This window comes from Sapajus apella, unplaced genomic scaffold (genome assembly GCF_009761245.1).
Source record: "Sapajus apella isolate SASKATOON/1434 unplaced genomic scaffold, GSC_monkey_1.0 scaffold2, whole genome shotgun sequence".
Classification (NCBI taxonomy): domain Eukaryota; kingdom Metazoa; phylum Chordata; class Mammalia; order Primates; family Cebidae; genus Sapajus; species Sapajus apella.
In genome coordinates, this window is record NW_022436942.1 from 38,087,022 (window position 1) to 38,101,605 (window position 14,584).

A 14,584-nucleotide genomic window follows, 5' to 3' on the forward strand; every position below is an offset into this window, starting at 1 on the left:
CTAAAATACCACGCCTAACTTTTAACTCTCCCAGAACTACTAATAGTAGTTATCAATGGAGGTTACCAATAACATAGTTGATTAACTTATATTTTGTATTTTATGTGTATTATATACTGTATTTTTAACAGTAAAGTGAGAAAAGTTAAGAAAATATTACTAAAAAAATCATAAGAAAGAGAAAATGTTTTTACTAGTCATTAAGTGGAAATGGATCATCATAAAGGCCTCTATCCTTGTTTTCACATTAACTAGGCTGAGGAGGACAAGGAAGAGGAGGGATTGGTTTTACTGTCTCAGCAGTGGCAGAGGCAGAAGAAAACCTGTGGCTAAGTGGACCTGCATAGTTCCAACCCATGTTGTTCAAGTGTCAACTAGAGTCATTTTTCTCTTGATTACTGAAGCTCAGTAGTACTTTCAAGAACTTCATAGTCTGCTCCCTATAAACTCTAATTACACCAGATAGTAATAATAAAGAGGATGTGTTTAAAAAAAAACCTTCAGATGCTCAGACATCCTTTTTTGGAAACTATTCATATTATTCCAGACTCCCCAATCCTCTTTAATACAACTGGGAGTTGATACACTAACTCAAAGTGTGACAATTATTAACAACCTAGCTTTCCTGGAAAACCAAATATAGCAAAAAGTTTTCAGTAAGAGTATTTCTTATGAAAAGCAGATTTTAACCAATAAAACACCTTGTGGCTCATTAGAAAATAAATATTATCTGCAAATACCCCAAATCTTACCTGCAAATGCTCCTGACAAGTTTTACTTAGTCAATATTTCCATATTAGAATAATAACACCCTGCAATTAAAAAGTATAAGCCTTTGAGTGTGTGTAACAGTGGCATAAAGCTAGGAGAAAATTTAGAAGTCACCTATCTAATATTTTTATTTTATAGAGGTTACCTCCTCTAATATTCTCATTTATATATGGCCTGCTAGGTCATTTGCCTAAGCTCTTATACCTAGTGATAGAACTGAGAATAAAATCTGTTAACCATCCACCATTTTTTTCTATCTGCCATATTGACTGAAAGTGCGGTTATTAAAATATGAATGTGTCTGAACTGTTAAAAAAAAAAAACTCTTCTCCAAATTTAATCTTTCTTCAACCAAAATGTTGGTGAAAATTTATGTAAATTATTGTTTAATGTCTAGTAGCCTAAAATTGTATTTTGATATAGTTTTATTAGGATGATGTTTATAAAGGTTATATATCTCCACTATTTAACATATATATATATATATATACATGTATATGTGTGTATATATATCCACTATGTATGTATAAGGAGAGCTCAGGTATATAGTTATCGATTTATTTATTTATATTTAGATATATATATATATATATATCCACTGTTTATGCATAAGGAGAGCGGTGATCTGAGTCTTGGCTTAATCCATCTCCCCCTACTATTTATTAATGATAAGTAGTAAAGAAAAATAACATGTGCACATTAAGCATTCATGTGCAGAGAATCCATAGGAGAAGGTGAGGACATTCAAGATTACACAGTTAAAAAAACTACTGGGTAATAATAATAGGTAATAATACATACATGCAGCCTGCCATCAGCAACACATAAGCAGTTACCTCAATGAGTCCCTCTTTTCTCATCTGGATAATGAAAGATGTCTGCCCACCATACTTCCCAAGATTCTCTGAGATCCTATTAAATATATGGAGGTCTCAATAGTGGTATTTAATTAAAAATTCTTATATATATATATTTATATATATTATATAAATTCTTATGTGTAAAATAATGCATATTAATGTTAAATTAAATTATCTTATAATATTGACAAAATTATTAAAAATATATATCACTAATAAAATATGTTTATTTTTAATTAAAAACAAAATTTACATATAATAATTAAACACTTATTTTTAAATAAACAATCATTATTATATAAAAACTTATAGTATTATAAAAAGAAGTTCTTTTTGTGAACATTTGCCTAAATTGTTTTTGGAGCACCATGTATCATTTTATAAAGGGATGTTTCTAAAAAAAACCAAAGTTGTTGGTTGATTTTTGATTTAGGCAATAATGATCATCCGGAAAATAAATTCTCTTTTTCTTGAATTTAGAATGTATCTTTGATCCCCATCAGTGTTCTCACACATAAGCCTAAGAGAGTTCATATATAGAAGGAAGGGAGTTGGGAAAGGAAAGGAAGCATTTATTGGGCTCTCATTTTAAGTCAGGTGTTTAGTAGGCATTGAACTAAATTTCATTTAATTATTCAAAGAACTCTTCTGATGTTATTAATGGTTTTACATATGATAAAAATGCGATTGAAAGCTTTATAAAGTTAGCCTACTTAGTATGCAGCAGAGTTACCATTTAAACTCAGATCTGTCTATTTTTCCCTTTTCAAGTTAGGATTCAACTAAACAGGGGTAACTAGTGAAAATAAGGCATATTTCATCCTCCTATATGAGTGTCTATGCAAAATAATGTGCGCATGTTACTTTTCTTTACTACTTATCATTAATGAATATTAGATTGCATCATGCATATTTGTCCTTCAGATGCTAAAAATAAACCATGGTAGGAGAATTTAATTATTAAAGACAGCACTCTTTTGACAGGAAAAGTAGAATCAAAATCAAAATGGATTATAACCATAAGTATAAAAATTCACCTAAAGGGGAAAAACAATATTTATTTTGTTTTTAAATAATGATACAATGGATATTCACCATAAACACTTAGATTTTTATTCATACTACATTATCTGGATTTGTTCTCTTTAAACACTTTGGTACAACTTTGGAAATTTATTCCTTTATCCTTCATTCTTTATTCAACAGCTGCTATTGATCAGCCACTGTATACATAGTTACAGGTGTTTTAAATATAGGAATAAACAAAGCATAGTCTCTGTCACCAAGTAGTTTATATTTTGAGTAATTATAAATATAGGAAAGCTTGCTTCATAAAGAGAATAACAGTTCTATTGACTTATAGTCATAGATTTTCTATTCAAGCTACTCATCTGATTAACCATGATCAGATTATGTTTTTATTTGTCAAATTATTCGATGTTTTGTCACTTTCCTTGAATATTGAGTAAAATACGTTTCCCACAATCATCATTATTCATGATAAAGCTAAACCATATTTCATAATTTATAGTATTTTTTATCACACTAATAAAGAAGTCTATTAGAATCTTATTACAGCATAGTACTGGCTTTGGAAATTCTCTATATTCAAATGCTAGCTCCACCACTTATTCACTATGGGATGCAGGACAATTTTGTAGACCTCTATGTGTTTTGATTTCTCCATTGAGTAATTGTGATAGTCAAATGAGTCAAATATATGCAATGTCTTTGTTTATATAACAGTGTCTTGTTAATAGTAGATACTGTATTCAAGTTGGCTATTATAATTAGTTGATAGAATTCAGTCCATTGTTTCTAAAACTTCTTATTAATCTTTGACTTGAAAGCTCTCATTGATGTTAGTCTTTATTCTATTCTGAAAAACATTATCATCTTTCATAGCTGATATATAAATTTTATAGCTAAAAGAGATAAAGTGGAAATTATTTAAAACCAGCATTTCCAGTTTTAAAGAAATCATGTTAAGTCCAAAGTTAATAAGAATTTAAACCAAACGATTTAGCTACAAATTATTAGTTTTGATATGCTATAACATAATAATTTTTTTACTTGTCTACATCAGGGTATTGCTTTGGGTTGCATTATTCTCTTTTGTAATTAAGAATGTTTGCACTGGATAAAAAAGCTGTGTTCAAGTGCTATTTCTGCCACTTGTTACCTTGTGTCTGCAGGAAGACAAAATAAGCTGCTTCAATATCCTCATTTATAAAAATGGTAAAGACTGCTATTTTATAGGTTTCATATGAGAATAATAACATTTATTAACTGCTTATTATGGAAATTAATATAGTAACAAGTAAAAATTAATGTTGTTATATTTGTTATTTAAAACATCTTAGTAATATCAAAAGGGCATTCTTTTCTTTGAAATTTATTCATTTATTTGAAATTGTTGTGCCACCTAACAACATTTCAGACAATGATGGACTGCTTATACAGCAGTAACCCCTTAAGATTATCACATGAGATTTTTATTGTGTCTTTTCTATGTTTGAATACACAAATACTTGCCATTGTGTTACAGTTGGCTATAGTATTCAGTACCGTGACATGTACAGATCTGTAGCCCAGGAACAGTAGACCAAACCATACAGCCTAGGTGTGAGGTAGACTCTACCATCTAGGTTAGTATAAGTACAGGCTATGGTGTTCAACAACAGCAAAATTGCCTAATGATGCATTGCTCAGGATATATCCCTGTCGTTGAGTGATACATAACTGTATATATTAATATACTTGGAATAAAGAGAAAGGGAAAGTGTGAAGGAAGGAAGAAAAGGAGAAAAATCTGGTTGGAAATTTTGGAAAGAAGATAAAATTTGGATTTGATAGAGCAGGATGCAAGCTTACTTTGGGAGGAGTCCACCATGAGCGCTCTCCTTGAAGGCTGCTTCCTCCTTAAAGCAAATACAGAAATTAGACCATCTTTGTAGCATTACTCCCTTTCTGAAAGGTCAAGAGTAAGGCTTGAGACATTTTGGCAATCTTCCTGGCCCTAGAAGTAGGATGAATCAGTATACCTTATGATGTGAAGGGTAGCAAAAATGCTTTCTATCTTACCGTGAAACTATTTCCTTTGGAATCACAAAGGGGTCCATTTTCTCCAGAGAAAATAGACCTAACCAAACTGTAGGCTGAGTAGATGTCCAGAAATAAATTACATCCCAGACACTGTTATTACATGCACCATTTTAAAATTAAGGGCAGTCTGATGCCATTACATGGCAACTCTCACTTTAAAAAATAATAAAATTTTGTATGTGGTGCCTGAAATTGAAATCAAATCATTATTCTTTTACCAAAGAAAACTCAGTCAACAAAGTTGCTTATTTTGCTGCATTTTTCCCCTCATGATACAGAATACTTTGTTTCTCCTTATTTTAAAATCTCAATTAATTATCTTCAGATGAAAATTTTCATATTTGTCATTTTAAGTGGCTTTGTTGAGTCATTCTTTTGCAAACACCATAAAAATCCCTTTATAATACTGACATAGGCTATCAATCCTAACACCACTTCTCCTTTCAATACAAAATCTTGTTATGCCTCTAAAGATGAGTATATCCCAATCTTAATAATAACTATTCCTATTTCAGCAGAAAGTAATTCATAATGAATATTTTAGCATTTTCCTCTTTTCCTTGGAATTGAATCATTACAAATACTGACAATTTTATTTCTTTTCTATTCTTAAGTATGAAAAATCTGGTTCAGCATATGCTCCATTTTACATTTGAGCAATTTATGTCCCCTTTTCTTATGGTTAATATGAACTGCTTAATCCTGTGATTGTTTTTGTTTTCCACTTTCAAAGGGATCCTGGCAAAGCCTATGTTTATGAATTTGTACAAAATGTTTCAGACTACGGAAAATGTCTCTAAACAAATGCTCAAAATACATTGGTTTCTAACTCATATGACCCCCCCAACGTGATATTATATGCTTATTCAATAGTCTGAAATATATAAGAAATAGTTCTTAGCAGTAATTTTGCAAATTGTTCAGGATTTGCTTATCCATTTTACATTTGCATGTAGCATTGACATAATTTGCTATAACATCTCCTAGGAAATTATTTATTTTTTATTATGCATATATTATTTGAGCTATGAAGGTTAGTCTTAGATGTTCCTTCTCTTTTGTATTTTAAATTTTTTTTTCTAATTTTAGACAAGGTTTTCTTAACATCCTCTATGTCTTAGATTCACTGTGCAGGGGCATCCAAGGGAGAGAATACAGTCATGGGTTCTTAGTTTCTGTTTCTGGCTGGGCCAGTAAAGCCCCTTCCTCATCCCTCTTTTCTGCTTATCATTAGACACAGAAACCAAAAACTATGGCTTCAGGCTGCTAAAAGCCTGAAACAAAACAAAACAGAACAACAACAACAAAATAAGGCAGGTTGGACAAGCTCATGAGCATTACGTATGTCACTGCCTTGATAATAAATACCATTTTATTGCAGAATGCAACAGATATTTATTTGAATTATGCCCAATTCCAGAAAAAAATGGGTTTTCACAATTTTTTAATTATAGATATATCCATTGTTCCCATTTTAAGAATTGAACAATAATTAGTGTGTTTTTTTTGAAAGGCAAAGCCAGATTTGTCATTGAGACAGCTAAAAGAATGGAAGCAATACAGCCAGTTCCCAACTTATGAATGAGTTATATAACAAAATTGCTTTTAAGATGTTTTATTTCCATTTTAAAAGATGGACATTTATCCAGAGTAGCCACAAAAACAAACCTGTGAAAACGCACAGCTTATCCTGAACGACTATATTTTTAGCATTGGTTATGGCGACTGCGTGAGAGGGACACAAGGAAAAAAATGTTTCTCCAATTTTCCTGATATTCAATTGACCCTGTCCAAAATGCGAAAAATAACTAAAGCTGGCTTTTCACACAGCCTTTTCTCCCTCTCACACCTGTGTGTTCCTCCTGAGGTAACCCTGCTTCCCATCTGATATTCTCTAGCTGCCTTTTCTTTAAAGTGGTTCTGGCTTTGAATTTTCTAACCCAGCTTGTCTCTTGATCAGAATGACTCAGTACAGCTGGTTTGGGGAAATGTCTAAGAAAAAAGTAACTGATCACACCAGCCCTGCATCCTGCATCCCCTCTGCTTCTCCATTCCCCCACCCCCACCCCACAATTGTTAATTTCAATAAACAAGTAACTTAAGGAATTTTTGGCAATGTGGGGTCCTGGAGTGATAAATGTAGATGGTATGGGTGAAGATATTTGCAGACAGGAACCAAGATAGGTGGGATTTCAGCTTTAAACGCAGCATCCCCTGCACTGCTCTTGAAGTAATACATCTTCTTCAATTCTATACTTAGGAGTCTCTAGTTTCTTTAACACATACACATTTTCCCAGTGGGTCTCATGAAGCTTGGATAGAAGCTTTGTTAATGAGGTGTGTATTAGTTTGTTCTCACACTGCTAATAAAGACATGTCCAAGACTGGGTAATTTATAAAGGAAAGCGGTTTAATTGACTTACAGTTCCACATGGCTGGGGAGGCCTCATGGCAGAAGGTGAATGGGGAGCAAAGGCACGTCTTATATAGTGGCAGGCAAGGGAGCATGTGCAGGTGAACCCCTTTTTATAAAACCATCAGATCTCATGAGACATATTCACTATCACAAGAACAGCATGGGAAAGATCCGCACCCATGATTCAATTACCTACCATTGGGTCCCTCCCACAACAGGTGGGAATTATGGGAGCTACAATTCAAGACGAGATTTAGGGAAAGACACAGCTAAGCCATATCAAGGTGTAATAGGCTAGAGATAACTGTGCTTTATTTTTTCTAAAATGTAAAAGTAAGTGTAAAATAAATGATTATATAATATTGTTTGCCTGTATTTTAATTCTTTTCAATACCACAAATGTAAAACTATCCACTCATAAAGTAAATTTTAAGAGTTACCTCTATATGAAGGAAATCATCTGTATTAGCTATACCATTCCTTGTCCCTGACAACCCAAAAGAAGAAAATAATCAAGTTTTTCATTTTCAATTTTCATCATAACACTGAAAATAAATATAACTTAAATATTTTCAACAATAACCCCATGCACAATGATCAAACAATTACTGTTTGATCATTATGTGCTGGCATCAAAAATCATGAAAGTTGCTTGGTAAAGCCAGGACAGACCCTTGTACCCAGACAGCCCATCCCTCTGACCCAGGGCTTATGGAAACAGTGGATGCTGGTAACTGAACACTTACCCCCTGCTGCATGCTTCCCATGTCGTGTGAAGTATATATTCATATCTATATTTCATAAATAAGGAGATGGATTCTGAAAGGCAAACCAACTTGCTCAAAATAAAATAGCTTATACATTTTGAGCCAGATGTAGACCAAAGTCTGTGTAATGCTAAATCCTGTGCTCTTAGACTTTATGCAAACTGTTTCATGGGCTTACACTGCAATAATATCTGATGAATTTCTCTTTGCATAAGACAGTAAGCTCCACAAGTGTGGTAAGTAGAGCATCGTCATATCTCAGAACCTGACACACCAAAGGTGCTCAATGCTGGTTGAACCAAAGTGACAACTTTTTTACCTAGCTCTATCAAAGCAGTAACTTAAAGTTCTCTGTTCTCTTACTTTTTCTCACAAAAGGTATTCATGTCCCCAAACAAAGCCTATGTCCCTGTATCAAAACACTTTTATTTTCAAGAGCTGTATCTTTAGCCTTTTTTAAATTGTGATAAAATATATACAACATCAAATTTACCATTTTAACCATTTGTAAGTATACAGCTCAGTGGTATTAAGTACAATCACACTGTTGTTCAACCATCAGCAACATCCATCTTAAGAATTTTTTCATTTTCCCAAGTTCACTCCATACATATTAAACCATAACTCTCCATTCCCCCTCCCCACAGCTTCTGGCAGCCACTGTTCTACCTTCAATCTCTATGAACTTGACTATTCTAACTACTTCATATAAGTGGAATTATACAGTATTTTTCCTTTTGTAACTAGGTTTCATATCGTATAATTATATGATGTCAAGCTTTATCCTTTTTGTAGCATGTGTGAAAATTTTCTTCCTTTTTTAAGGATGAATAATATTCTATTGTATGTATATATCACATTTTGTTTATCAATTTATCTGATGATTTACTGAATAATGTAGTTGTCTGAAATGGAATCTTTTTGCCAATTCTTTAACGGAAGGATAAGATGCAAATATAGAAATGTAATGAGTTCATGATTTGTAGAACATCTCTCTTTTTATATCATAAACCCTAAAATTAATCAGGGAAAACTTGTTCAGTTTAGGCAATTGGCAAAATAAATAGATGGGTTTAAGATAATTTAGGACTTATGAGTTATAAATATGCCACATTTTAACTACTCAGGCTGGAATTAGCCTGTCTTCATTTGATTGTCTGTTTTTATACACTGACTGTTCTTGAGAAGATTCACAAAGCTAGAGGTATTTTTAAATTGCCAATTCTCTAAAATTAAATAAAATAATAGGGAGGGGAGCATTGATTCTAAATAAGAATGCAAATTTATAGCTGTCAAATTTTCTAATACTATCATTTAACTTCTAATCAGTATATTATGGAATATTCTTGTTCAAAAATTGGTGCCTGAATATTAAATGAATAAGAAGGAAATAATCTATACAGTTTTTAGTATTTTCAACAGCTTTCCTTATGTGCTAACCAATAATTTTTTAGCTGGGATTTATCAATGCAAGAGACACATTCATATACACATATGTATATATCCTTTAATACACAAACATTATCCTCTAATCCTCTAATCCTTACACTGAAAAGTAGACGTCATCACCGTGTTGCAAATGAGGAAGCAGAGGACTGGAAAGGTTAAGTGACTTTCTCAGTTAATAACTGGCAGAGTCAGCATTTGAGAACAGGGCTTCTAGATAGATACAAGGCTGCTGCTCTGTCACCTCACACTTCCTCTACATCTGTGCATGGTGCTGGGGCACAAAAATGGATGGGACAGTCTCACTCTGGAACAACTTATACTGGAATGGATGGACATTTTTAATTAATTAAAATATAATAGTATGAGGATTAGAGGGCTTTTGAAGCCAGCAGGTAGACATAGCTTAATAGTGCCTGAAAATCTTTGCAAAGGAAAGGGCATTCCACCTTGGCCTTACATGACTTCCTTCCACGCTGATTTTCCATTTTAATTAGTAAAGAATTTAGTTAAGCACGTGGTACAATTGGTTAAAGTTGAAGCTCTAATGAGATCATGAAGGTTAAATTGAGGTGTTTGAAGTTTATCTCTTAGCAGTGGAAAACAAATGTTTTAATGTTTTTGTTCGTGTTATTTTTTTCTACTTAATCTACCATTCTGTAGAAGCCTTAGCAATAAAACAATAGTAGGAGAAGAAAAAGATAAGTTTTTAAAAAGAATCCTTTTATGAGCCTATGCTAGCTTATTTTAATGTTCTTGCATTGTAGACATGATTAAAGATTTGAAGTGTGTGACTTTGCATGTTGATCAGAGTTAATCATCTTTCTCAAGTGCTGCTCAATAATATGATCCATAATGACATTTTGTTGTTATTTTCTGAGCTGTTGGGTGAGGCACTAAAGCTAGCTTCCCTAGGTCTATGTTGCTGTAAGTTACTTTAGTGAGGAAATTTCACAGTGCTGTCATGCTTTTGGTTAATACAGTTTTGTGTTTTGCTTGGGAAAGACAATTCTGAGAGTGTCCTATTGATTCAGATGTTTTCTGACAGTAGCTGCCTACCAGGCTTGCCTTCATTGACTTTTCAATGTTCTGTTACAAATAACTTGCATGTACAATTTGATATTGAAGAGCCTAGAAGGTTCCCCACTGTGCATGAAGTTAGAGCAGCCCTGAGTCATAGGGTAGTGAGTGCTTATTATCATTCTGAAAATCATCCACTTGTCCTGGGCTGTTGCCATAACAGAGTTGTGTTTTCTCTGTTATTCTTTTTTTTTTCTTTTCCTGCTTCTTTTATTCTTCCAGACATTCCAATGCACTTCTTATTCTTTAAAGGTTTAAACTTCATTCTAAATATCCCCCATGGTGACTGAAACTTGAAATATAAAGTCACAGGTGTTTTCTGATGTTTTTGAACACAGGAAATGCGAGATGGCTTGGATTGCAAGTACTTACTTTGTTAGTAAAATTTAAAAGAAATCTCTTCTGTGAGAAATGGTGAATGGTTAGAAACGTATTTTATAATCATAAGAAAAATATCGTTTATTGGATGCCTACCATCTGCCAAGATCTGTGCGTAGCAACTTTCATGTTATCTATAACATTGACAACTGTGTACGGTAGATATCATTAAACTATTTACAGATAAAGAAACTAAGACTTTGAGAAATTAAGTGACTTGTCCAAGAGATTACTTCTATCTTTCTAACTGTGGTTGACTTTTAGTTATCGAAAGTGATAGTAATGTCATTTGGATTTGCAGAGCACTTCACAGTTTACATAGCAGTTTCATATATGCCACCTCCTTTAACCTCACAAAACTGATAATTTCATTTTTCATCTTAATCTTTGTGAGACCATCTTGAGGCTCCAGATCAGAAATGGAGTATAGATGTACTTGTGCTGAAAATAACCCTTTGTTAATTAAGTTGGCCTCATTTGCAATAATGGTTTCATTTCTACCATTACTAGTTTATGCTTGCATTTTATCAGGGGAGAAGGCAGCTGGAGAACTTGCCTGTTGATGCCCTTGAAGGGTTTGTGGAATTGTGTTTACCCAGGCAATAGCTGCCTTTAGCAAAAACATAATAATATTTTTGAGACCCAACTGCTTTGCCCGTGAAAACTATATAGGAAATACTTAAATAGCTGCTCTTTCCTGCTGTCTCCTCCCAGGATCCCAGCCTGTGGCATCTCTGCCTTTCAAAGACATTCTACTGTGCAGTCTGTCCCTGTCTCTGCTTGTAAACCAAAGCATAATGTAAAAGTGGGGGAGGGAGATGGAGAACCTTATAGTATTACAAATAACATAACATGATAATGAGTAATAAGTACATTTCTGCCTCATCACCAGTATTTCCAAAACCCAATGGCATCAAATTCTCTGAAATAATTTAGGACTGTGAAGTGGGAATTGACTTAAAAAAAGATAAGTAAAAAGGTTGTTGGATTCAATAGAGAAAAATAATAAAATAAATACAGCAACATGTACAGTACCCTCTATCCCCCATGGAAACACCAAAGCAAACCACTCACTGTTCCAAAGACTATCATTTTTTTCAAATATCAGAGCTTTGACTCAGGAGTCTGACCTCACTTTTGCTGACCTAGCTCCTCCTGGGCAAGGTTAGTTTCTCCCTCTCTTCTGTGTTCTCAAAGCACCTAGGACATGCCACTGCTTCAGTATCCATCTCCTCTACTGAACATGAGCAAAATGAGCCTCCTCCTCATCCCTACCATTCCAGAGAGCAGTCCATCACTTGGAGCACAAAGCTTAGTGCACAGTAGATGATTCTATTCAGTCATGCAACATAACCAGACCTTGTGCTGGTACTGAGTGCTACATTTGGAGAATGTTTAAAGAAATGAGGAAAGAAGAAAGGGAGTGAAGAAGGTAGGGAATGTAGGAATGAGAGAGACAGAAAGAAAAGACTAAAGGAGGAAGGAAAGAGGGAGGGAGGAAGGAAGAAAATAAGAAAGCCTGGCCCAAGATGTGAATAAGCATGTGATGATTTAATTTATCACATAGTATTTCACACAATATCTATTATTTACTTTCAGTAAAGAAATTTATTTTGAGAATAAATTTTTTTTTGAGTATTTTCAGTATTTTATTAACAGATGAGCTGGTAAGTGGACAAGTGATCTGGTAATATCACCCCACCCTCACAGAGCAGCCACCACAAGCCTGCCATGAGTCTCCACAAAAACCTTGGAGGAGTCACATCCCACACTGCACACACCCCAGTACCTCCAGCTGTGAACGGGGGCCAGTATCCATACATGGGGAAGTGCTGAGAAGGAAGAAAATATTTCAGGTCTAATACTTATCCATCAAGCACCTTTTAGTCACGAAGCTTGGCACAAGCTTTCAGAGGGATAGTCCACAGTGGAGATGGGGGAAATGGTTTTGCAGAAGACTAGATATCAGTTCTTAAATGTTTCTCTTTCCACTAATTTCAAAGTTTATTTTTCTTACTACTAAAATATTTCCACTTTTATGTATGTGAAGATAATACTTGCTCACTCCTTAGTTAATACATTTTAGAAACTGTTTTATATGTTTTTATAATATAATATATGAAATGAGAATACTAAGGAATTTTATCCACCACCTACATGTTACCATATTAAAATATTCCTGAATAAAGTAAACCGCACCATAAATGTGGAGGATGGGCGACGGGGGTATGATTTTTCTTTTGGGTCTATGAAATAGATTGTGCTAATTTACACCAGCACTTCTAATAGCAACTAACCCTTCTGCACCCCAAACACACACACCATCTACTCTTCTCTCCAGCACTCTGTATGTTAGTTTAGTTTCCCTCTTTTATTCCCTAGCTCCACCCTCTTCAGACCTAAAAGAGAGAGAGAGAGAGAGAGAGAAGAAGAAGAAGAAGAAGAAAACCTCTTCTCATTTCTAGGGCTCCAAGGCGTCGCATTGCTGCCACTCTACCATTCTTCACACATTCAAATTAGAAACCCAAGGGTGGCCAGCGCCATGGCTTGCGCCCATAATCACAGCGCTTTGGGAGGCTGAGGTGGGAGGATTGCTTCAGCCCAGGAGTTTGAGATCAGCCTGATCAACATGGCAAGAACTCATCTCCACAAAAAATACAAACAAACAACAACAACAAAAGTAGTGGGCATTGTAGCACATACCTGTAGTTCCAGCTACTAGGGAGGTTGAGGTGGGAGGGTTGCTGAGTCTGGGAGATGTAAGATAGAGGCTGCAGTGAGCCTTTAGTGTGCCACTGCACTCCAGCCTGAGCGACAGAGTCTGGCTCTGCCCCAGAAAGAGAAGACGAAGGGAAAGGAGGGGAGAGACAGGGAAGAAAAGAAACTCAAGGGTGCCATGTATATCAGAGGATGCTTTCTTGTCTGCTTAATCTCAAATCTCACCAGAAATTCAAATTTCTGGCCAGATTTGAGATTAGCTGGTATTCTCATTTTCTTCCTCTGCTACTGAAAGCAAACTATCCCAGTAACAATAGTTAGCAGTCACTGTAGGCAAGAGGATAAACAGGAAAATAAAAAAAAATGATCTTGAGGAAAAAAAAGTCAAGGATGATTTTGAATATTTATTATAGTATCTTGAAATCCATCATAATCACTTCCCAATTTCTTTATCAAATCTGACCAACATGTGCTCCCACCATTTATTGAGATCTATAGGAAAGTCAAAATGATACAATTTCTCATTGTATCATTATTTTTTGTGCACTTATGTACACAGAAGCTACTGTGTGAATTGGTTTGAAGTTTCCTTCTTTTCATTATCTTATGGCTTAATTGGTAATGAGCAGCAAATTTTAAAAGATTAAAAATTGCAGGAGGGAAGGGCGAGGAAAGTTAATGTCCTAGCTAGAGTGACAAAAATTACAAAAGAACAAAATAATTATTCACAAGATGGGGAAAATATATAAATGAATTGAATTATGAGTCAGACAGAAAAGACCACACACGTACACATCCACATGTACAAACATTCACAAACCCAAATACACATACACACGCATGCACATACACAAAGACATGCACACACGGTCTATGCTACACACATATCCACCCACGCAAATGCAGAGACGACACATTTGCACATCTGCTCACAAACACACTCACCCAAACATGGCAAAATTATGCTCCCAACTTAATTAGCGAAGAATATATTTTACCAGAAGCAAGGCAAAGACCACACAGAATAATAGCCTGTATCAGAG

The 14,584-nt window shown here is 34.4% G+C and overlaps 1 protein-coding gene across 6 annotated transcripts in view; it reads left to right on the plus strand.

The window, feature by feature from the left end:
- Positions 1-14,584, plus strand: part of SYT1 (synaptotagmin 1) — a 566,059-nt gene that overhangs the window by 177,144 nt on the left and 374,331 nt on the right. The window contains exon 4 of one of the 6 annotated variants that reach the window (XM_032296338.1): positions 8,567-8,627. The exons of the other annotated variants lie outside the window; for them this stretch is intronic. Coding sequence (XP_032152229.1) covers positions 8,600-8,627 — 28 coding nt within the window. The 5' untranslated portion in view covers positions 8,567-8,599. The remainder of the gene's footprint in view (positions 1-8,566; positions 8,628-14,584) is intronic. 6 annotated transcript variants of the gene reach the window in all.